At 45.2% G+C, this 22,744-nt stretch overlaps 1 protein-coding gene across 1 annotated transcript in view; it reads right to left on the reverse strand.

Moving 5' to 3' along the window:
* Tbcd (tubulin folding cofactor D) overlaps nucleotides 1-22,744 on the reverse strand; it is a 163,210-nt gene that overhangs the window by 135,496 nt on the left and 4,970 nt on the right. Inside the window, exons 3-7 of the mRNA XM_021178456.3 lie at nucleotides 20,283-20,380; nucleotides 19,268-19,369; nucleotides 18,345-18,491; nucleotides 17,937-17,992; nucleotides 2,223-2,355 (exon numbers count right to left, since the gene is read on the reverse strand). Coding sequence (XP_021034115.1) covers nucleotides 2,223-2,355; nucleotides 17,937-17,992; nucleotides 18,345-18,491; nucleotides 19,268-19,369; nucleotides 20,283-20,380 — 536 coding nt within the window. The remainder of the gene's footprint in view (nucleotides 1-2,222; nucleotides 2,356-17,936; nucleotides 17,993-18,344; nucleotides 18,492-19,267; nucleotides 19,370-20,282; nucleotides 20,381-22,744) is intronic.

The raw sequence follows: 22,744 nt of genomic DNA on the forward strand, positions 1-22,744 counted from the left end.
TTAGTTGCCTCTCCCCACAGCTGGAACAAAGGCCTCCCAAAGTATGGGCTGTACAGCTGAATCTGCAAACCCCAAAGATGTCTACCATAGGCAGAACCTCACATCTCATCAATAACTTAGTTTGTGCATGTGTGCATGTGGGTACTACAACTGATAAGTGGGGGCAACCATAATTTTTCTTTTATTTCTAATTTTTATTTTATTTATCTATTTTACTTTTTTATTTCTATTTATGGGTATATGTATGTGCATCTGGGTGTATACACACACGTGTGTGTAAGTGCTCTCAGAAGCCAAAAGATGACATCCAGATAGCCCAGAACTAGTTACAGGGCGTTAGGCCCTCCTAACTTGGGTATGGGAAACTGAACTAGGGTCCTCTGGAAAAGCAGCAAGTGAGCCATCTCTTGGGCCCCACAGCTATAATTAAAAAAACAAAACAAAAACAAAAACAAAAAAACTTCAAAAACAAAATACTATATTTAAACAAACAAAGAAAAAAAAACCAACTCTCAGGGCTGGGTAAGAATAGATAGTTCAGAGCTTGCCTGTCATGTTTAAGGGCCTTGGCTTGACACCCCCGCACTACCAAAAAGAAAAGGGGGGAGGTTGTTCTATGTGCTGAGGAAAACAATCTATTATTATACACAAATAGAGAAACACCTACTGATACATACCCAAAATAATTATAAATTTTTAAAAACCTATTTCATGTTCCCCAGTAGCATTAATCACAACAGTCAAAAACAGTCCCATAATGAAACATTTTCTGCCTGCGAAAAAGTAGTGAAGAACTGACGCCTGCCTGCCACAGGGTGGGCAGACCCTACAGACGCTGTGCTCAGGGAAAAGAGCCTATCCCTACATAAAAGTCACCTCCCAGACAGGTGAGCTCAGTGCCACTGGCCTGTGGAGTATGACGCAGTATGTATGCGGAATGGCATAAGGAGAAGAGACAATGGTGGCTATACAACTCTGTAGACTTAACAAAATGAACTAACTACCCATCTTCAGAGAGAGCAGCAGAGCAGAAGCTCAGGTCTTAAGGAACATTCTATTTTCCCAGGCCTCCCTCTTGCATGTTTTGAATGGCAGGCCTCTGAAGGCAATGGCAATATCACTGAAAATAAAGAGACACCAGCCGTTTCGCATCCCCACAACCAGGATACACATTCAGCTGCAGAGGCACATGGAGTGGGTCCAGAGAGCCTCGACTTGCCTTCCCGTCCCAGGTTGCATGTCCCCTTCCTGGGGCTGCTGGCACCTGCCCTGATACCTCCCACCCTGCATCAGGACCTGTATTAAGGAGTCGTACAAAAAGCCAAACTCAGTATGACTGGTTGCCTTCCGACTTCTCCAAAGGATCCTACTTCTAAGGGACATGTCAGCTCCCTTTGCCTCCAAGACAAGGACAAGAACTACTGTCAAATCGCATCCAGTGTAATCAAAGAAAAACAAGGAAGAGGTTTCTGACCCTGAAGTTGCCACAGTTTCAGAAGGCTATCTGCACCCTCCAGAATGCCAAACCCAAGAGACCAGGGCCTTATAGAGCTATCCATGCCTTCGTCTAAAATACTGACTCTCATGGCCTCAGAGAGTCTCTGTAACCTTGTAAACATTAACCCTAGAGACAGACTTGGAGAGGTACCATGACCTTCTTAATGCTGACCATCAAAACCAAACAAAGCCTTAGGGGGTCCATCTGTGACCTCCGGAATACTGGTCCAGGAGCTTCCTAGCCTTGTTAACAGGGCCATGTCCTCTGAGATTTCACACCAGAGTGGTTCTCCTTGTCAGTACTAAAAAAACATACAACAGACAAGCAGAGAAGACCAGCAACAGGCAGGATGGGCACAGTGGGCATCTCCAGACGGGCCCCAGTGTCTGTATTTAAACTGGAACTAGAAACTTTGTAACCCACTAAGCAAACAGGTTTCAAGTTTCACTTGGGCTGGTTTCACTGTGTTAAGACAAAATGAAAGGCTGCAGTTCTGCGGGCACCACTGCCCTCTAGTGGTGAAGCACAGTTCTTCAGCTTTCTCCTGGGAGCCACCACTCCAGTCCAGTCTTACACACTAAGCACACAGCAGTGGAAAATGAAACCACAACCCTGTAATGCAAATTAATTCCACCAGGTTCCCGTAACTCAAACACAGAGTGAATGGAACCAACAGTTTGGGTACAGTGCCAGAGCTCCACATGCTGTCCCAGGCAGTGCTCACCAGGGCCTGCAGCATCCCATCCATGGTAATGACACCCTCAATGGTCTGGAAGGAAGAGTGGGCCAAGGTGCAAAGGCTCCAGTCCAGAAAGCTGGCCATCTTTCTCTGCTTGACGTCAGGACGTGTAATAAATCTACAGGGGAATACAAACACACAGAAGATGCTCAGTAAGACTCCAATGCTGAAGGCTCACCCACATCCCACCACACACCACACACATTTCCTCCCAGTCATCTTAGATCCCTGAACAGGTTAGGTCAGCTGCCAAGTCCCTGACCACCATGGGCCAGCAGCTGATTGCCCATCAGGGTCTCTCAAAAAGTTACTCAGAGGCCTCACCACCCTACCTCCTTCCCTCCTGGGCCCCAACTAACCACCAGCTTTACAAATAGATGGGCATCGTTACCCCACCACGGCCAGGGAAGATCTGCATGCTTCTCAGCTCTGACTCCTTCCAAGCATCTCCCTTAATCTCAAGATATATCCTCCACAACCTAATCCAACAACCAACCCCGACCCAAGGACCTTCCTCTACCACAACCTCATGTGGCACGAGCCTGTTTCCTTCCACCCAACATCTGGCTGACAATGTGAACCCAGACCTCTGACTCGGTGACTCTAGACAGATCCTATAAGGGAGAAAACACACAAAGGAAGGGAAGGAGAGGGGAAGAAGAGGAAGGGGAAGAAGGGGGGAAAGGGGGGGAGGGAAAGGAGAAGGAAGGGAGGAAGGGAAGATGATGCGTCCCCAAAGGCGGCTCAAGGACAACCTCAAGGGGCCTTGCCCAGGAGAAGCTGAACAAGAAGGGACACAGCACAGCCAGTGGGAAAGCTCTGTGTCGGGGGGAAAAGGAGCTGACAGGAGATGCGCAGGGCTAAGTACAGGGACCAGGAACCAAAGGACCCAAGCAGGCAAGTAGCAGGTTTATGACTATCCTGGCTAGTCTCAGGTAGGAGCATGGACAAGGCCGTGCCAGCAGGTAGCCAGAAGGTAGTTCCTTCTGAGTAGTGGAACTGTATGCCCAGAAGGGAGGCTATGAGTTCACTTTAGGGTATTCCACATGCAATACCCATTAGGGAGTCATATGAAGCACCAGGCACAGGAGAGTCAGCACTGGGATTCTGACATCCACTCGCCCTCTAGTGCCCTGACCATCTACACTGGGACCTAAACCCAGTCATCCAGAGGGCAGTTAAAGCTACATCCACTCTCTGGGTAACAAACCCTCCCAGCACATACTGGTTGGTACTAGCACATGGTGCTCCAGCCCCTCCCAGAATATGTACAGCCAAGCACACATGGACAGCTGGCATCCTTCGCCATCCTATGAGTTAAAGACTCACCTCCTGCGGGTCACACCTCATAAGACATGCTCAAGGGTTTAGATTTCCTGTTTCCTTTTTTTAAATATTTATTTATTTAATATATGAGTATACTGTAGCTGTCTTCAGACACACCAGAAGAGGGTATCAGATCCCATTACAAATGGCTGTGAGCCACCATGTGGTTGCTGGGAATTGAACTCAGGACCTTTGGAAGAACAGTCAGTGCTCTTACCCGCTGAGCCATCTCTCCAGCCCTATTTCCATACAACATAGTCCAATTCTTGCCTGACCTCAGTGTCACCTGTTCACTCCAGTGGGAGCTGACCACATCCTTTCCCTAGGCAGCACTTACACAGTCTAGTATCTGCTTCTACCTTCATGCTGCCAGGCCTCATGTGCAGAGATTTATTCCCATAGCAGAGTACACCCTTCAACACTAGAAAAACGTAAGCACACTTGCTTTACTCTGACCTACCAACTTGACAGCTAAAGAAAAAGCAACACGGAGCCATCGGTAGGCCAAGCTGTAAAAAGCAGCAGGGCATCCAGATTCACTGTCAACTACAAAAGAGGTAGAGCTGTAAGACTGGCGACTTAATGTTCCAGCAACAGGCACTAGATCTACAAAGGACGGTGCCTTTGAACTAACTGTGCCATCACACAGTAACAGGCAGCGGAACAGGCCACGCACACGGCTGGTGCAAGAATGGCAGCAAAAGGAGAGAGAAGACAAGAGCGGGGGAACTGAGACTCCCAGACAGAGGCTATTTAGAGACGGAAATGAAAATCTACAGGTTCTAGTGTTCCTGAGAACCATCACAGCTTCAGTCCTAGAGTCTCAAGCTACCCAGGCCAGAAAGCTTTAGCACTGAACATTACTAAGCTCTTAGGAATCCCAGTACCCACACCTGCACACCAGCTGCTGCCAAGGAATGAGGATGTACCGATACTCATAACACTAAGGGTCTCCTACCTCTGGCTTTCTCAGGAACTGTAACACCTGTAGAACTAATGGCACTGTTATCAGAAGCTTGCACAAGAGGACACCACCTCTTGCTGCTTCTGCCTGTTTATTCCTGCAGTTTGATGCTACCAGATGCTAAGGTAGTCAAAAGATACCAAGACCAGTCGTGAGGTTTTTCATTGCCTACCTGTGAATTCTACCTAAGAAGAGCTAAGGGATCCCCAGCCAGCTACACTAGGAACCCTGGTGGTTGCACTGCCTGGGACATGGCCTCAGAGTGAAGCAGCAAACGGGAAATAACAATCCCTACTAGGAAAAAATCATGTATACTTCAAGCTAATACAAACTAATAAAGATCAGCAGAAATATGAAATATCTACAAAATTATTCTAGAACTGGTAGCTAGCTATTGGAGGAGAAACCCTTCCTGATGCAAACGCTATACCAGTGGTTCTCCACCTTCCTGAAGCCTTGAACCTTGAATACAGTCCTCATGTTGTGGTGACCCCAACCATAAAATTATTTTCTTTGCTATTTCATAACTGTAATTTTGCTACTGTTATAAATTACAATGTTAATATCTGACATTCGGGATATTTGCTATTCAACCCCTATGAAGGAGTTGTTCAATCCCCACAGGGGTCACAACCCACAGCTTGAGAACCTGTGCCCTATACCAAAAGAAATTTGAGGTGAAATTAATTCTGTGTTACAACAATGACAAAAATAAAAAAAAACATAAATGACTACTTGTTAAATCTCTTAATAAGTTAAAATTAGCTTCAACAGTAAAAACAACCAAATTAAAAAAAAAAGATGTTTGACATTAAAGTTAAAAACTGTACTATAGGTTTTCACTTCTCCCTCTATTCCTCCAGACCCAAACCCCCAGTCTCACCCCTAGCTCTGCAACAGAACACCTGCTACAGCCTTCCCTGCCCCCTCCCCCCATCTCCTGTGAACCCCATGGATCTTACCCCCTAACTTGTGTTCCCCAAATCACTGCTTTATCCAAGCCCCCAACACCAGCAGGCACCCCTGCTATAACCCACAGAGCACTCCAGCCAGGGAACCAGGTAGGCTGTCTGTAGATCGTCCCTCTCCACCTGTTCCTCCTGATCCAATCTCCCTCTCATCCCCAGCTCTGCTGTAGACCTCCTCGGGTGACCTTTCTTCATTACCTACCCCATTCCAAGGAGACAAGATAAGCAGATCCTGGTTGGACACTATGCTCTCCTCCTTCTTGGGGACCCCTTCAGACCCCTAGCCTAAGTGTCAGTTCCCAATACCCACAAACACATTTTACCTGGAACCCCACCCCCAGTGGCCACACCTATCAGATTGTCTCAGGTAGGGTTTTATTGCTGTGACAAGATACCATAACCACAGCAATTCTTATAAAGGAAAACATTTAATTAGGGCTAGCTTACAGTTTCAGAGGTTTAGTCCATTATCATCATAGAGAGGGTGGCTGTAGAGAGAATTTCTTGTGCTGTAAAAGCATTCATTTGCCAATAAAGAAGCCCATGGCTAATGAGCTGAGGCAGGAAATAGGAGGTGGGAGTTCAGACAGACAGAGAGAGATCTTGTGAACCTGGCCCTTTAAAGGATCACCAATTGCTAGTCAACTGGCCCTTTAAGAATTCTTAGCTGTTAGAACTGCTTGACCCTATGAACTTCAGTGTTGGTGAGCTCTTGGATTTCTGAGAACAGGAAAAAGCCAGCTGAGGCTGAGAGAAGGGGGCTAGCAGAGTGAGAAGACAGTTGGTGACAGCCGAGTCAGGAGAACCTGAGCTAAGCAGACATCTAGGTCAGGTGTTGCAGTTTACAGATGCTAGAATTGGGGAAACTGGGACAAGAACTGTCTGAGGTCATCCTGGTCACAGGCCAGCCAGGGCTACAGAGAGGAACCACAAAGAACCAGATGATAGATGCATAGCTAGGAAGAAAGAAGCCCATGGACGTCGGGGCCTCGTGTGCTGCATTCTGAATGATACTGTGCTGTTGAGCATCTCACCTTCTGTCACTAAGAACATATCTTGATGTTCCATGTGGGACAGGTAGCAGAAGCCAGTCCTCCTTCCTGTCACTGTAAGATGCCTCAGCAGGAGCTGACATGACAGCTCTGTCAAAATGGCTACACCACCACATCTCCTCAGCCTACAGCCATCACAGGAGCTGTACACGATGGCACACCCTTTCCCACCTCAGCACGAGCTGCCCTTCAAGAGCTGTCCATGGTGGCAACGCCTTCTTTTCCTGCCTCAGCCTACAGTCTTGGTGAAACACCACAGCAGGAGCTGCCCCACAGGAGTGTCCCCACAGGAGCGTCCCCACAGGAGCATCCCCACAGAAGCTGTCCCACAGGAGCTGCCCCACAGGAGCTGCCCCACAGGAGCTGCCCCACAGAGCTGTCCCCCAGGAACTGACCCCAGGAGCCGCCCCACAGGAGCTGTCCCCCACACAGGAGCCGTCCCACAGAAGCTGTCCCATACACAGGAGCTCCCCCAGGAGCTGCCCCACAGGAGCTGTCCCCCAGGAGCTGTCCCACACACAGGAGCTGTCCCACACACAGGAGCTGTCCCACACACAGGAGCTGTCCCACACACAGGAGCTGTCCCACACACAGGAGCTGTCCCACACACAGGAGCTGTCCCACACACAGGAGCTGTCCCACACACAGGAGCTGTCCCACACACAGGAGCTGTCCCACACACAGGAGCTGTCCCACACACAGGAGCTGTCCCACACACAGGAGCTGTCCCACACACAGGAGCTGTCCCACACACAGGAGCTGTCCCACACACAGGAGCTGTCCCACACACAGGAGCTGTCCCACACACAGGAGCTGTCCCACACACAGGAGCTGTCCCACACACAGGAGCTGTCCCACACACAGGAGCTGTCCCACACACAGGAGCTGTCCCACACACAGGAGCTGTCCCACACACAGGAGCTGTCCCACACACAGGAGCTGTCCCACACACAGGAGCTGTCCCACACACAGGAGCTGTCCCACACACAGGAGCTGCCCCAGGAGCTGACCCCAGGAGCTGACCCACAGGAGCTGTCCCACAGGAGCTGTCAACAGTGGCAGCACCTACTCTCTAGTCTCCCCCCAGCAGCCCTACAGAAATGGTGCCTTCGCAAAAGCTGGCTACAACCAAGAAAGACTTCCCACCCTAACCCAAAGGCCCAACACAGGAAAAGAGAATGAAAAAAAAGCCACCAATTCCTGAGCAGGAAACCCACCAATCCCTGAGGTCCCCAAGCTCAGGACTTAAAATTCCACCAATCATCACTCTGGAAATCCCTGCCCTGAAAAAGCTCTGCCCCCTAAGAAATCCTATATAAAGAACTTCCCTCTGTCCAGTTCCCTGCTGACAGCTCCCAGGAGCAGAGGGCTGCCATCCCTGGACTCATTCCTCCACATCCTATACCCTCCAATATATCTCTTTCCTGAGATTTCCTGCCTGGTGTGACTCTAGTCAGAAAAAGCCAAGAAGAAAAGCAATGAAGAGAAGGAGCGGAGCTGAGGCTCTGGAGCTCCTCAACTCAGCTGAGGACACCCTCCCCTGGGAGCTGCAACACCTCTGCGGCTTCCCCTCAGAACTGCGTGGTTCCTGAGCTCCTGTGTCTCAGGGTCCCCTTCCACTGGGCCACTGACCCACTTCAGAGCTGTGTGCTTCCTAGGCCCCATGTCTCATGATGCCTTTCCACTGAGATACTTTCTCCCCTCAGAGCTGTGTGGTTCCTGGGATTCCAAATCCCAGGATACCTTTCCATCCAAGCACATACGCAGCTCGGCTGGAAACTTGGAGGAAGTTTGGCAGAGAGTTAAGAGAACTGGTTATGGGCTGGCAAGATGGCTGGCGAGATGGCTCAGCGGTTAAGAACACTGACTGACTGACTTCCAAAGATCCTGAGTTCAAATCCCAGCAAGCACATCATGGCTCACAACCATCTGCAATGGGATTTGAAGCCCTCTTCTGGAGTGTCTGAAGACAGCTACAGTGTACTTATAAGTAATAAATAAATAAATCTTTAAAAAGAGAGAGAAAGAACTGGTTCCTATTCTAAAACAGTATAGTATGCATGCATGCATATGTATGTATACCTTCTTTGCATCTCATGGAACTTTCTCCAAAATTGACCACACACTTGGACACAAAGCAAGTCTCAACAGTTACAAGAAAACTGAAATAACTCCCTGAATGCTATCAGACTACCAGCAACTGATTAAAGCTAGGTACCAACAACAGAAGCAACACCAAGCTTAAAAACTAACAGAAGCTGAATAACTCTCTCCTGAATGGAAAGTGGGTCAAGACAGAAATAAAGAAATCAAAGGCTTTCTGAAATTTGGTGTAATGAATACACAGCATACCCAAACTTATGGGACACAGTGAAAGTGGTCCTGAGAGGCAGGTTCATAGCACTGAGCACCTACATTAAAAGAGGGAGGGAGGGGAGAGACAGAGACAGAGAGAGACAGAGAGACAGAAATCAAACTAGCAAGAGCACACCTGAAAGCTCTAAAACAAAAAAAGAAATCACACCCAAAAGAAGTAGATGTCAAGAAATAATGAAACTCAGGGCTGAAATCAATAAAACAAAGAGTCAGTTATTGAAGAAAAAACAATATAGTTCAACAGACCCTTATTCAAATTAACTAAAGATGGAGAGAAAATATACAAATTCACAAAATCAGAAATGAAAGGGGAACCTAACAGACATCAAGGAAATCCAGAGAATCCACCCATGACATATGCCAAATTGGAAAACCTAAAGGAAATGGATAATTCAATGGGTACCACTTAGCAAAGTTAAATCAAGATCAGATGAACAACTTAAACAGACTTATAATCCCTAGTGAAGTAGGAGCAGTCATTAAAAATCTCCCAACCAAGCTGAGCAGTCGTGGTAAACACCTTTAAAGCCAGCACTTGGGAGACAGAGGCAGGTGAATCTCTTGAGTTTGAGGCCAGCCTGGTCTACAGAGTGAGTTCCAGGACAGCCAGGGCTACACAGAGAAATCCTGTCATGAAAACAGAAGTGGGGGGAAAAAATTCTCCTAACCAGAAAAAGCCCAGGGCTAGATGGTTTTAGCACAGAATTAGACAAGACTTTCAAAGAAGAGTTAATACCAATATGCCTCAAATTATTCCACAAAATAGAAACTACATTCAATAAAAACTTCAAACCAAATCCTAGAGCACATTAAAAATGTCATTCACCGTGATCAAATAGGCTGTGTCTCAGAGACGCAGGGAGAGCTCAATATATGAACATCAGTAAGTATCATCTACCATATAAACACACCGAAAGGAGGGGAAAACCACATGATCATCTCTCATTATATGCAGAAAAGGCCTTTGACAAAACCCATACCCCTTTATGATAAAAGTCCCAGAGAGATGCACGATACAAGGGACATACCTAAACATAATAAAGGCAGTTCACAGCAAGCCCAACATCAACCTAAGCGAAGAGTAACTCAAAGCAATCCCACTAAAATCAGGAACAAGACAAGGCTGTCCACTCCAAACCTGTTCAATAAAGTAGCTGAACTCTTAGCTGGAGCAGTAAGAAAACAGAAGAATAGATAAAGCAAATGTAGTACGCTTATATAATGAAATACTACTCAGCTGTTAGAAATAAAATATCATGAAATTTGCAGGCAAATGGATAGACCGTGAAAAAAAACATTCTGAATGAGGTACCCCAGACCCAGAAAAATAAACATGGTATGTATTCACTTATAAGTGGATATTAGCGACTCAATAAGTGATAACTAAACTACAATCTGTAGATTCTGGGACGATATGTACAGAAGGGACTAGGAAGGGATACATGGACGTCTCTAGGAAGAGGAAATAGAAGATTATACAGGTAGACTGGGGGCAGGGAAAGAGAGGATGGGAATGGGATGATCAGGTGGGAGGGGAGACAGGGTTGAGGGAGGAAGAGGCAGAATTGAGGGGCAGCTGAGGTGGGGTATGGAAACCTAGTGCAATGGAAATCTCCTACAATACATGAAAGCACTCCTAACGAAGTCTCCAATTAATGAGGGAAACAATCCCAAATGGCCATCTCTCGTCATCAAACAAAGCTTCCGGCGCCAAGACTGGGTTACTGTTGTAACCAATTGTTCTGTTGACCAAAGGGTTCCCACAGAAATCACCGAACCCAGAATGTTGCCAAGACAATAGGTTGCTCTCCACAAACTGACAGCCAGGCCCCACTGCTGAAGACAACACGCACACAATCACTGAACATGGAGAGGTTGCTCTGATGCGTACATTAACCTTCACCCCCATCATTCTGTGTCTATGGTATGCAAAAGCATTTTGTAGGCTACCAAAGGAAAAACATAAACACCAACCCCAACACAATCTGTTCCGTCTGCAAGGTATGCTGGAGCAATAGGACACAAAGCTTGTGGGCGTGACCAAGTCCCATTTAAGGTTCCACGAGATAGAACCCATACCTGACATTGCTTTGGTGACCAAGAGCCAGCGACTAAATAGCTCAGGGACCTATAGTAAAACCAAACACTACTGGTCTTAAAAAAAAAAAAAAAAAGATCAATAAAATGACCCAATGATATTCTGCTATACTCATTAGTCTGTGCCTTACTCGGCCATCATCAGAGAAGGTTCCTCTTATAGCAGAGTGGGAACAGAGACACATAGCCGGATATTATGCAGAAATTTGGAACACACAGCTCCAAATGGGATATGTTCATTAAATCTCTCCCCTCACAGAACCCTGAGGAAGATGTGGCAGGATTTTCCCTGTCCAATTAATTTAAATACTAGTGCAGCAGAAAGTTTATGATTGGGCATGGAAAGGGGGTGGAGCTAAGAGGTACAGAGACAGAGAGGAGACTGGAGCAGGAAGGAAGCAATATGGAGGGAGACCAAGATGATTCAGACTTAGCATAGTTCTAAATAGCCACAGGTAGATATAATCTCATATAGGTGCAGAATAATTGGGGTAACTTGTCTAATCTAGGTGGGCAGCTTGTACCATTATCAATTGGCTCTGAAATTATTATGTGGGCATCTTGTGAACTGAGAATTTATTGTTATATAAATCTGACTGGTTAATTATAAGCTTCAAGAGTTTTGATTTACGGGGTTACTGGGTATTGTGATATCTAACAGCGAGGTGGGCAGTCATTACATGGGGCTGGCATGGCAAAGACCTGACAAGGGAAATTATCGAGTCAGGAGTCCCAGGCCAGAGAGACTGTTGAGATGAGAATACCTGAGCCCCGCACCAGCGTAGTGCAGGAACTTGCCATTCCTTTTCATCTTTCCTGCAACAGGAAGAGGAGGTAGCAAGAGTATAAGACGGAGCCAGGAGAACGAGGCCCTCTGACTGAGCTCCTCATTCTCTTGGCTCCTCCGACTGAGCTGATCAAAGTTCACATGAACTCACAAAGACAGAACCTGCACCAGGTCCTCTGTATATACACTATGGCTTTCTACCTTGTGCTTTATGGGACTCCTGAGTGTATGAACAAATGGGTCTCTGGGTCTTTGGGGGGTGGGGTCATTTTTTTTTTTGTTTTGTGGCTGGAGAGACAGCCATGGGTGTTAGGAAGTGAACTCATTTTGGTTGGGAGCCTAGCCTTTAACAGCTAAGCCATCTCTCCAGCCCATGGGTCTCTGCTTCTAGTGCCTTCTCTTGGAGCTCATTTCCTTCTGTTGGTTTTCCTCATTCCAACGTTGATGAATTGGGTTTTGTTCTATCTTACTTCTTTTTTATTTTATTATATTTTGTTATTATCTCTTAGAGACAGAAAGGGAGTGAGTGGATCTGGATGGGCAGAACTGGGAAGATTAAGAGGGAAAGATTAGCGGGAAGGGAAACTTGTAACCAGGATATATTGTATGATAAAAGAATCTATTTTTAATAAAGGGGGAAATTAAAAAGGAAACATAAAATAATTAAAAATAGAGTTAAAAACTTTAGTTTAGAACGGAGAAATGGCTTGGTGGTTAAGAACGGTGACTGCTCTTCCAGAGGGCCTGAGGTTCAAGTCCCAGCACCCATGGGGGCAGCTCACAACCACTTCAGAGGATCTGATCCTCCTTCTGGCCTCCACGGTCATCATGCACACTTAGGGTGTACAGACACACATTCAGGCAAAACATAAAATTAAACTAAACAAATCTTAGAAAGGAAGAAAGAAAGAAGGGAGGAAGGAAGGTAAGAGGGAAAGAGAGAAAGAGAGAGAGAAAAAAAGAAAGAGAAAGAAAGTAAGTTCAGCTAAGCATGGTGGCTCACACCTGTACATCCCAGAGCAGAGGAGATGGACCAGGATTATGAGTTTAACACCAGGCTGAACGACCTAGAAAGTTCAGGTCCAGCCTGAGCTACAGAAGAAGACCCTGAAGGAACAAGAAACAAAAACAGTGGGGAAAGGAAAGATTCCAAAGACTGGAGGAAGAAAGGACGGGGTAGGGAGAAATGGAAGTAGAGGAGAACACGTTAGTCCAAAGAATAAAAGGCCAAAAAAATCACCTGAGAAATGCATCCCACAGGCAAACAGACAGCTCCAAGAATCCCACAAGTGTAGATCACAGTCATGTTACAGAGAGCATATGGTAGTTAAGACAAGAGAGCATGGGGAAGCAGAAGCGGTTGGGTTTATGCTTTGAATCTGAAACATCTCCTTCATGCTGACATTCCGAATGCTTGTTCCCAAGCTGATGGCACTCCCAGGGAAAGCTGCTCTAGAGCACTTAAGAGGCCTAGCTGACAGAAACAGGCCGCTCAGGACAGAGGAGCAGACCTTGAAGTTATAACCTGGACTCTAGTTCAGGATGCTCTCACCACATAGACACAACCCTCCCAATGAATGTTTCCATCACAATGAATTGAGCTACTCAGGATTCTGTGCAATGAGTTTTCTTGTCAAGTATTTTGGTCACAGCAATGCAAATGTTACTAATACAGATACCAATTAAATATTTTAAATGAAGAACATATACTTGGTCCAGCTCAAAGCAGGGTATTTTCCAGGCTGTCTGCCACCCCTAGGGCCCAACAGAGGCACTGCACAGTAGAGCCCTAGAGCCCAGGATCTCCACCTCTTAGGGTTTTACCCACAGAAAACAATTGAGATCGCAAAACTGGCTATCATCATGCTCTTGTCATCACACAGGTGACACAGGCAACCACAGGCCTGACACAAAGTCACGGCTTACACAAAGTCAGCCAGTGGTTACAAAATGAACAGGAAAGTGGGATGCTACCTTGTGAGACTGTTGCATGTGTTAATAGCATTGAGAAAGTCAGAAACACAGTATGTGTCACTAGAATTCATACAGAGGATGTTTCCAACTTTCTGTTCCAAATTTTTTTTCTTCATGAAATACCCCGTGCTTTATCTTTTACTTTGGTCCGTTTTTCTCTTTAGAGAGGGCATCATTATGTGTATATGTCGACAGTGGTCTCCAAAGCTCATGTGATTGGTCTGCTTTACCTTCAAGCACGGACACTACAGGGGCATGCCACCATGCCCAGTGTATAGAGGCAGAACACAGAAGCTATTATTTCAAGCTGATGCCATCAAGAGCAAAGCTAGGAATTGGCTCAATGATTAAGCATGCTGGCGGTTCTTCTAGAGGGCCCATGTTCAAGTTCCAGCACCCACATGGTAGCTAACAACCATTTGTAACTCCAGTCCCAAGGGTCCAGTGGCCTCTTCTGGGCCTACAAGGGCACTTCATGTATATGGTGCACAGACAGACATGCAGACAAAAGACCCACACACACAGAGAGAGAGAGAGAGAGAAAGGAAGAGAGAGAAAGAAAGAGAGAGAGAGAGAGAGAGAGAGAGAGAGAAAGAAAGAAAGAAAGAAAGAAAGAAAGAAAGAGAGAGAAAGACAAGAAAGACGAAAGAGAGAGAGAGAGAGAGAGAGAAAGAAAGAGAGAAAGAGAGAGAGAAAGAGAGAGAGAAAGACAAGAAAGATGAAAGAAAGAAAGAGAGAGAAAGATAGAAAGAAAGAAAGAGAAAGAGAGAGAAAGAGAGAGAGAAAGAGAGGAAGAAAGAAAGAGAGAGAGAGAAAGAAAGAAAGAAAGAAAGAAAGAAAGAAAGAAAGAAAGAAAGAAAGAGAGAGAGAAAGAGAGAGAGAAAGAAAGACAACTTATGAAAAAATTTTCAAGAGTCAAGCTCTATCCTCATCTTTCTTTCTGTTGTGGTTGGTTGGTTGTTATTCAAGACAAAGTTTAACAGTGTAGCTCTGGTTAGCCCATAACTCACTATATCAATCAGGCTGGCCTTGAACTCACAAAGATTTCTCTGCCTCTGCCTTCTGGGTGCTAGGATTAGATTCATGAGTCATCATATGCCTGGCTTCCTTATCTTTCTATAACAAAATTCCTGTATTTCCACATATAATCTAAATCAATCTAAATCACTTTGTAACAATGTAATGACACTAAGAGCTATAAGGAACGGGTCCCAGAGACCTCCACCAAACAATACAGGCTCTTGCCACTGCTCTTAGATACTTACTAGAGCTGGATAATAAGACTCTATTGCTAAAGACAGCACACACTTTAACATACAGAAAGTAAACCATACTGACCTGGAAGCTTCTACAGTCGTGACTGGCCTGGCAAGATAGACCCATTGGTACAACAGTGGCATGAATCACAGCTTTCTAAATGAATTTAAGGCCCAATCCACAAGAAGGGATTCATAGCTAGTAGTGACTACTATTCAGTAAACCATGCTAGGGAGATCATAGGCCCTACTAGTAATTTTGCCAAAGGAACACAGAAATCAAACTGCCTTACAAATACTTACCCTTATACCCACTGACCAGAACGACTCTCACCCTTCTCAGAGAAGGTCTTTACGCAAAGGGTGGCAGTTATTAGAGGCTCACACCTGGTCAGAGGGAACAAATGACAATGGAGTGCTCAGCCTGCCAGGGGGGTCTGTAGCACACCCACTCCAACTCCCTGAAATGCTCAGCAAACATCACAGAAGTGGGGACAGAAAAATCCAAAGAGCCAGAGGTCTGGAAAGAATACAAACTGCCGGGCAGTGGTGGTGCACACCTTTAATTATCAGCCTGGGAACAAGCATTCAAGACATCAACATGAGGGAGACATTTCATATTCAAATCATAGAAAAATAAAACATAGGCTGGGCGGTGGTGGCACACGCCTTTAATCCCAGCACTCGGGAGGCAGAGGCAGGAGGATTTCTGAGTTCAAGGCCAGCCTGGTCTACAGAGTGAGTTCCAGGACAGCCAAGGCTACACAGAGAAACCCTGTCTTGAAAATAAATAAATAAATAAAAAACAATTGCTTCTGCTTCCCCTGTTTCTCTTGTTTTAACTACCATACACTTACTCTCTGTAACATGACTGCTTATCCTTACACTTGTGGGACTCTTGGAGCTGTCTGTTCTCCATCATCAACAGTGTCTGTGAGATGCATTTCCCAGGTGACAGTCACCTATAACTAATAAACCCAGTGCTAGAGGCAGAAGCAGGCAGGTCTCTGAATTCAAGGCCAGCCTGGTCTACAGAGTTTCAAGACAGCCAGGGCTACACAGAGAAATCTTGTCTCAAAAATAAAAAATAAAAAAGTCCTCTGGACACGACAAGGCTATGCACTCATGTGCTCATCAGCCTAAGACCTAACAAACACCAGTCAACAGTGGAGAACTGAGGAGAAGGGGGCTCACGTGGCCCCATCCTTAGCCAAGGACCCTTGCACTGTTGATGGAGATGAAGGTGGCAATGCTCTCAGCAGCGTGGCCCAGGCAGGTCACTCATGCTCCAGACACAGACAGGCCACACTAACTGGACTCAGAAGGTGGGGGACAAAAACAAACAAACAAATGAACAAACAAACAAAGAGATGAAGTTGGGAAGGGAATTGGTTGGGCAGTGGAGTGTTTCCCAGAGAAGCTGGCGGTGGAAATATGGGCATAGTAGATACTAAATAAATACATTGTATTCTTGTATGACATTTCCAAATAGTATTAAATAATTTTTAATGATTAATAATTTTAAAATAAAAGTAAAAATAAAATTTTGAAGTAAAATAATTAGGAAAAACAAAAAGTTATAGGAGAAGTCTGGTATGGAAGCTCACACTTGTAATTCCAGCAACTGGGAGACTGAGGCAAGAGGATTGTAAACATGTTTGAAACAAACCTCAGCTAATGAGCAAAACTGTCTCAGGAACTTAAAGTTACAGCTGATAAAGGAAGCACATGTGGTTCCAGAACCACAGGCAGAGAAGAGCACAAGACGCTGCCAGCAATTAGTGTAGCGAGGCAGACAGTGTTTCCATGAGGAACAGCCAGCCACTGCAGATAGGCCCCTCTTTACCCCACCAAAAAGATGGCGATGGAATATAGGTGACTCCGAACCAAGTACACTGGAGCCATTTCCCGTGACCATGTCCGTCTACTCAAACACCCTGGGTACTCGCTCACATCACACAAGTTCAGGCCAGTGACTGCACTGCTCCTGCAGTCTACAAGTCTGGCAATAGCCCTTCCAGGCTACACCAAGTGAAACACTTATTCTGTGCACCTCAACACAAAATGTCACTGAGGCTCTGTGGTGCTCCATGTTATGGCTTTTTCTGTAGGACCCTAAGAATTGAACAAAGGTGCTGAGTTTTACCTTCTGTGGCCTGTAGGCATTCTATGGAGTAAAGCTTGGCATTCATCTGTCACCATTAGTATGTGACAAAATCAAACAGCAAATACAGGGTAGACAATAAGGCTGGTAAAATGGCTGAGGAGGTAAACAGGTACCAACCCCTCATGAGGGTCAGCTTCTATAGCACTAGAAGTTACTGTGTAGGTTGCTGGGGATTGGTGGGAGCATCATCAACAATCTCATGCAGTCTTGAACCCTGTGAACTACAACACTGACCAGAATACCATGCTATGCACATAGGTACAATAGTGACATGAATTACCGGTAGAACCAACTGCTTTCTGAGTGGGATTTAAGGACTGATCCACAAGAGGAATCATGCCTAGTACTGGAAACCTGGTCAAGAACTCATGGCTAGGGAGTTCACAGGCCCAGGGACAACCCTGCTAACTGGGCTACCAGCCTGTCCTCTAGATTCACATCTCTACCCATAGATCACACAGTTCTTAGACCTCATCAGAGAGGTCTCTGTGCAATGCACAGTAGTTAATACAGAAACTCACTACTGATCAAAGTGCAAAGACGTGTCAATGGCGGGCTCAGCCACAGATGGGAGAGATCTACACAGACACACACACACACATACATACACATACATACATACACATACATACATACACACACACACACACACACACCAGTATGTAAAACAAACAGGCTTATAATGGGCAGTCACATCTCAGTCAACAGTCCTGCACAGCCAACAAAACTTACTTGGACACAAGGACAGCAGCTGCATCTCGAGCCTTGTCACTGACCACCAAGTAAGACTGCAAGAATTTGACAGGTTTCAATTTAGCATTTTTATCTTCATTTTCTAGATTTCCTACAATTATGTATTATTTACACAATATTCAAAATTAAATGTAAAATGAATAGTTCCTCTAACCATCTCTTGCCCCAAAACCCCTTACATATTACCATTATGTTTAACAAACATTTGTATTATCTGTAAAGAAATGAGATTTGCTAAAGCAATCCATCTGACCTCTACATGACATCACAGTTTCCAAAGCTGAGGTATCACTGAAAGCGGAAATGTCAGTGAAACAAATATAACTAAACTCTCATCTCAAGACAAGTGCACAACTAACTGAAAAAGGTTTGTGCGCCCGTCATTACCTCTGCTATTTGCAGAATTCGGTCCATGGTGGGTACGCGTGTTTCTCCAGTTTGAGTAGACAGGTTCCCATCAAGGCGTGAAAAATCAAAAGGGATCAAGCAGGTCACAGAGAGCCACAGTAGAAGCATGTAGCGAGTTTCCCACGTCTAAGGAGTTAAATCACAGTCAGAATGAACCCAATAGAAGAGGGAGCTGCTGCGTATGGTGGTACACACCCTGAATCCTTGCTCTCAAAAGGCAAGGCAGGTGGATCGTTCCAAGCCAGCCTGAGGTTCCAGGCCAGCCAGGGCAACATAGTAAAACCTGATCTGGGAGGGAGGGAGGGAGCAAGGGAGGGAAGGAGGGAGGAGAGAGAAAGGGGAAGGGAAGGGGAAGGGAAGGAAAAAGCAGCCAAGCGTTTTGGCATCCACTCATTCCCTTGTCCTCCTAACATTCAGGAGGCTGAGGAATGAGGATCTCAAGTTCAAAGCCAGTCTATACCACATAGTAAGATCCAAGTTAGTCTGGACTACATAACAAGAACCCATCCCAAGTAATAATTAAAGAGAGAAAGAGAGATCCAACCATACTCCACTGCCACCCAAGTGGCCTTCCCACCAATAGGCCCAAAGACGTCACCTAGCCCACTGTTACAATAAGCGCAGCTCTGTGCTGTGCCCTGTAAGCCTTTCTAGGGCACCACAGACCTGCCATGGTCTTGGAGACCTAGCACAGTCACACTGAATTAAAAAGCATACTCTTTGCCGTAACAGATAGGTTCTAAAAGAGAATGACTTAAAGTAATATGTGTAGATGCTAAAGCAGCAGCAGAAGGAAATTTAAAAAAAAAAAAAAAAAAAAACTAAGATAAAACCAAAGAAAGTTGGAAGACGGAGTTGCCAGTGCCCGGGGAGCCAGCAGGGAGGGCTTGGGAAGGACTCACCTCATGGTCTTTAGGGTTCTGACCTGTGAACATATCTAACACAGGCTGAACATTAGCCACTTCATGAGGAAACAGACGCAGAAACACTTTATATCCACGAACCTGCCAAATAAAAAGACATTGGAATTTACAGAATGTGGAGTGCACTATATAATTAGATTACAGAACAAGCAGCAAAGCTGCCTTGATACAGTCATCAAAACCCATCCTCTATGTTCCTATTTGGCCAACAGGTTACACTGTGTGCACCAGACATATCAGTATGCTACAAACTGAAAACTTCTGCTTCTATTCTGTCCAACAATTACTCTGACATTTATGAAAACGAAATCCCTATGTACCTCAAATGGCCCCACTAACACTTTTATAAAACAAGCTACATTCTATCAACAGCCAAAAGCCTCACCCTGCTGCTACACAGTAAGAATGCTAAAACATGTTCCCTGAGACTCACGAAATTTTACACAGAGTCACTCCCGAATCTCTAAGTCTGGAGAAAGCAGGCCATCAGCCCCAGATGTTCTTCCTCAGAGGGGAAGTATAAGATTCCCCAGTAAATCCATCCTCACACTATAGCTTAAAAATACTTCTGTTGTGGCTGTGGTGGCTCAGCCTTTAATCCCAGCACTCAGGAGACAGAGGCAGGCTAATCTCTGTGAGTTCAAGGCCAGCCTGCTCTACAGAGTGTGTTCCAGGACAGTCGGAGCTACAGAGTAAGACCCCATTTAGGAAAAAGAAAAAAAAGAACAAAAAGAACAAGAAGAACAAGAAGAAGCAGCAGCAGCAGCAGCAACACTTCCACTTCCACCAAGGCCTTTTGCTTCTTCCTTGTAAGAAACCTTTTGTTCTAACTAAGGACCCCAAGATCACTAAGACCTGAGACCCAACACAGGCTAAAAAGAAAATGAAAACCCGTAACTTGTGTTGAAGAACCATGTTCCCCAAGAGCAAACACTTCTAGAGCAATCGGATGAGGAAAGTGTGTGTCCATGCTACAGCACCACATTAGCATTACCTTGGTGATGATATAAAGAAACTTAAAAGCCAGATGGACAAGGTCGGGCAGAGATGTCTCATCCTGTACTAGGTCCAACAGTGAGTTCATCATCCACTCTAGGAAAAAACAGATATGAAAGCCATCTCTGAAAAAAGTATATTCACCTTAACACACGGTCTCATTTTTTTTTAAAGGTTCATTTATTTTATTTATATGAATACACTGTAGCTGTCAGACACACCAGAAGAGGGCATCAGATCCCGTTACAGATGGTTGTGAGCCACCATGTGGTGGCTGGGAATTGAACTCAGGACCTCTGGAAGAGCAGTCAGTGCTCTTAACCGCAAAGCCATCTCTCCAGCCCCCTCCCATTTTTAATACAGGGAAATTATCTAAAATTGGTATCTGACACCGTGTTTTTACAGACAATGCCTGTTAAAATTGGTCTGATTTACCGACAGGCTAGGTTAACTGATGCAGTAAGACAGGATAAAGAGGGTCATACAGGGCACCACTTTCTCCTGTCCATTCCAAGGCAATGTTCAGAACCCAGTACAGGGAGAGGTCAAAGGAGAGCACAGAGAAGGAGAGAGAAGAGTTCCACAAGGCCGTTAGCCATGCAACACAAAGCTCCAGCCACACCCCACTGACTATCCTACTGCCTCCCCACCAACCCAATGCCCAAGAGACACATACATACCATCAACCACATCCCCACCACAAACAAGACTCTGCTGTGTCCTGTAAGCCTTCCCAGGGCACCATGGACCTGAGGTGGTATTGGGGAGCTAGCACAGTCACCCCGAGTTATAAGGCATACTCTTTGCTCTATAAAGGACTTTTTTTTTGAAGGATAAATACACAAAGATTATAGAGTTCCTCATTTTTTATTTCTTTTTGTTTTGCTTTGCAGGTTTTGTTTTGGTTTGGATTTTTCGTTTTGGTTTTTGGGTTAGGGTTTTTGTTTGTTTTTTCAAACATGATCTCACCATGTAACTCTGACTGACCTTAAATTCCCTGTGTAGATCACACTGGCCTTGAACTCAGAGATCTGCCTGCCTCTGCCTCCTACATGCTTGGACTAAAGGAGTGCACCACTATGCCCGGCCTCAATTTTTATTTCTTTAAAAAAACCATTTGAGCATTTGAGTATCAGCTTGAGAGACAGCTCAGCAGTTGAGAGCACTTACTGCTCATGCTCAAGACCAGGGTTGGGCTCCTCTGCAACACCAGCTCCAGGCTTCAAGCCCCCACAAGGACCTGCACATATCTACACATATACACACAAAATTAAAAATAAATTTTTCCAAAAAAAAAAAAATGAGGTGCTGAAGAGATGAGTCAGCAGTTTAAAGAGAGAACAGCCTGATGCTCTTCCAAAGGATCAGGGTTTGATTCCCAGCACCAGCACGGTGGCTCACAGAATCTGTAACTCCAATTGCAAGGGCTGCAATGCCCTCTTCTGGCTGCTGCAGGCACTGCACTCGTGGTACACAGACATACTCGTAAACAAAACTCCTATACACATAAAATAAATCTTTTATTTAAAAACTGTGTGTTTAAGGTAAAATTTGTAATAAATATGAAACAGAGTTCTGTGACAAAGGTGTAAGGTGGCACAGAAAGCAGGAGGGAGAAACAAAAGGTTCTTCTCACAAAGCTTCCACACCATGCATGAAATGCACATTATTTGAGGGTAGACTGTTGTGAGTTTAGGGCACATATAAATCCTGGAGGGGGGGAAAAAAAAACCTACTGAGCATATAGTGAAGATAAAATAGAATACCAAGCCAGCAACAGATGTCTTTTAATCCCAGCAGTCGGAGGCAGAGGCAAATGAATCTCTGTGAGTTTAAAGCCAGCCTGGCCTACACAAGCCAGGACTACATAGTAAGACCCTCTCTCAAAATAAACAAACACCAAAAACTATCAAACTAATATAAAACAATGAGGTTAAAAAAAATAAAGGAAGAAAGGAAGAAACCAAAAAGGAAACAGGATAAAGAAAAAGCAAGTCCCAATAGAGTTGATTAAACCTAGCTAAGCTGACAGCATTACTAAATGAAAATACCCTCCTAGCTATTAAAAGACAAGGGCTGACAGGCTGAATCCAGACAAAAAGGAGACAAACACAGAGTGTTTGCTATCATGAGAGACTTAGGAGAAAATATTGCAAAACTTAGAGGACATTTCTAATTAGAACAACCAATTCAGTTACTGATACAACAAATGCCAGAACCCCAAAGCAAAGCAAAAACTGAAAGCAGGAACAGGACCAAGTAAACAGAAAATCAGTAAGGGTATCAACAGCACGATCATCCACCTTATTCCAACAGTATAACAGACTCATTCAAGCATACATGGACGCCTCAGCCAGACAAACCTGTGCTGTGTCACTGGTCTCAATAGAAAAGAGTATAATCTGAACCTCACAGTCGAGTAAGATTACATGCTCACTAAAATCAGAAACACTGCCTAGA

The sequence above is a fragment of the Mus caroli genome, unplaced genomic scaffold (genome assembly GCF_978045245.1).
Source record: "Mus caroli unplaced genomic scaffold, Mus_caroli_1 scaffold_13, whole genome shotgun sequence".
NCBI classification, from domain to species: Eukaryota; Metazoa; Chordata; class Mammalia; order Rodentia; family Muridae; genus Mus; species Mus caroli.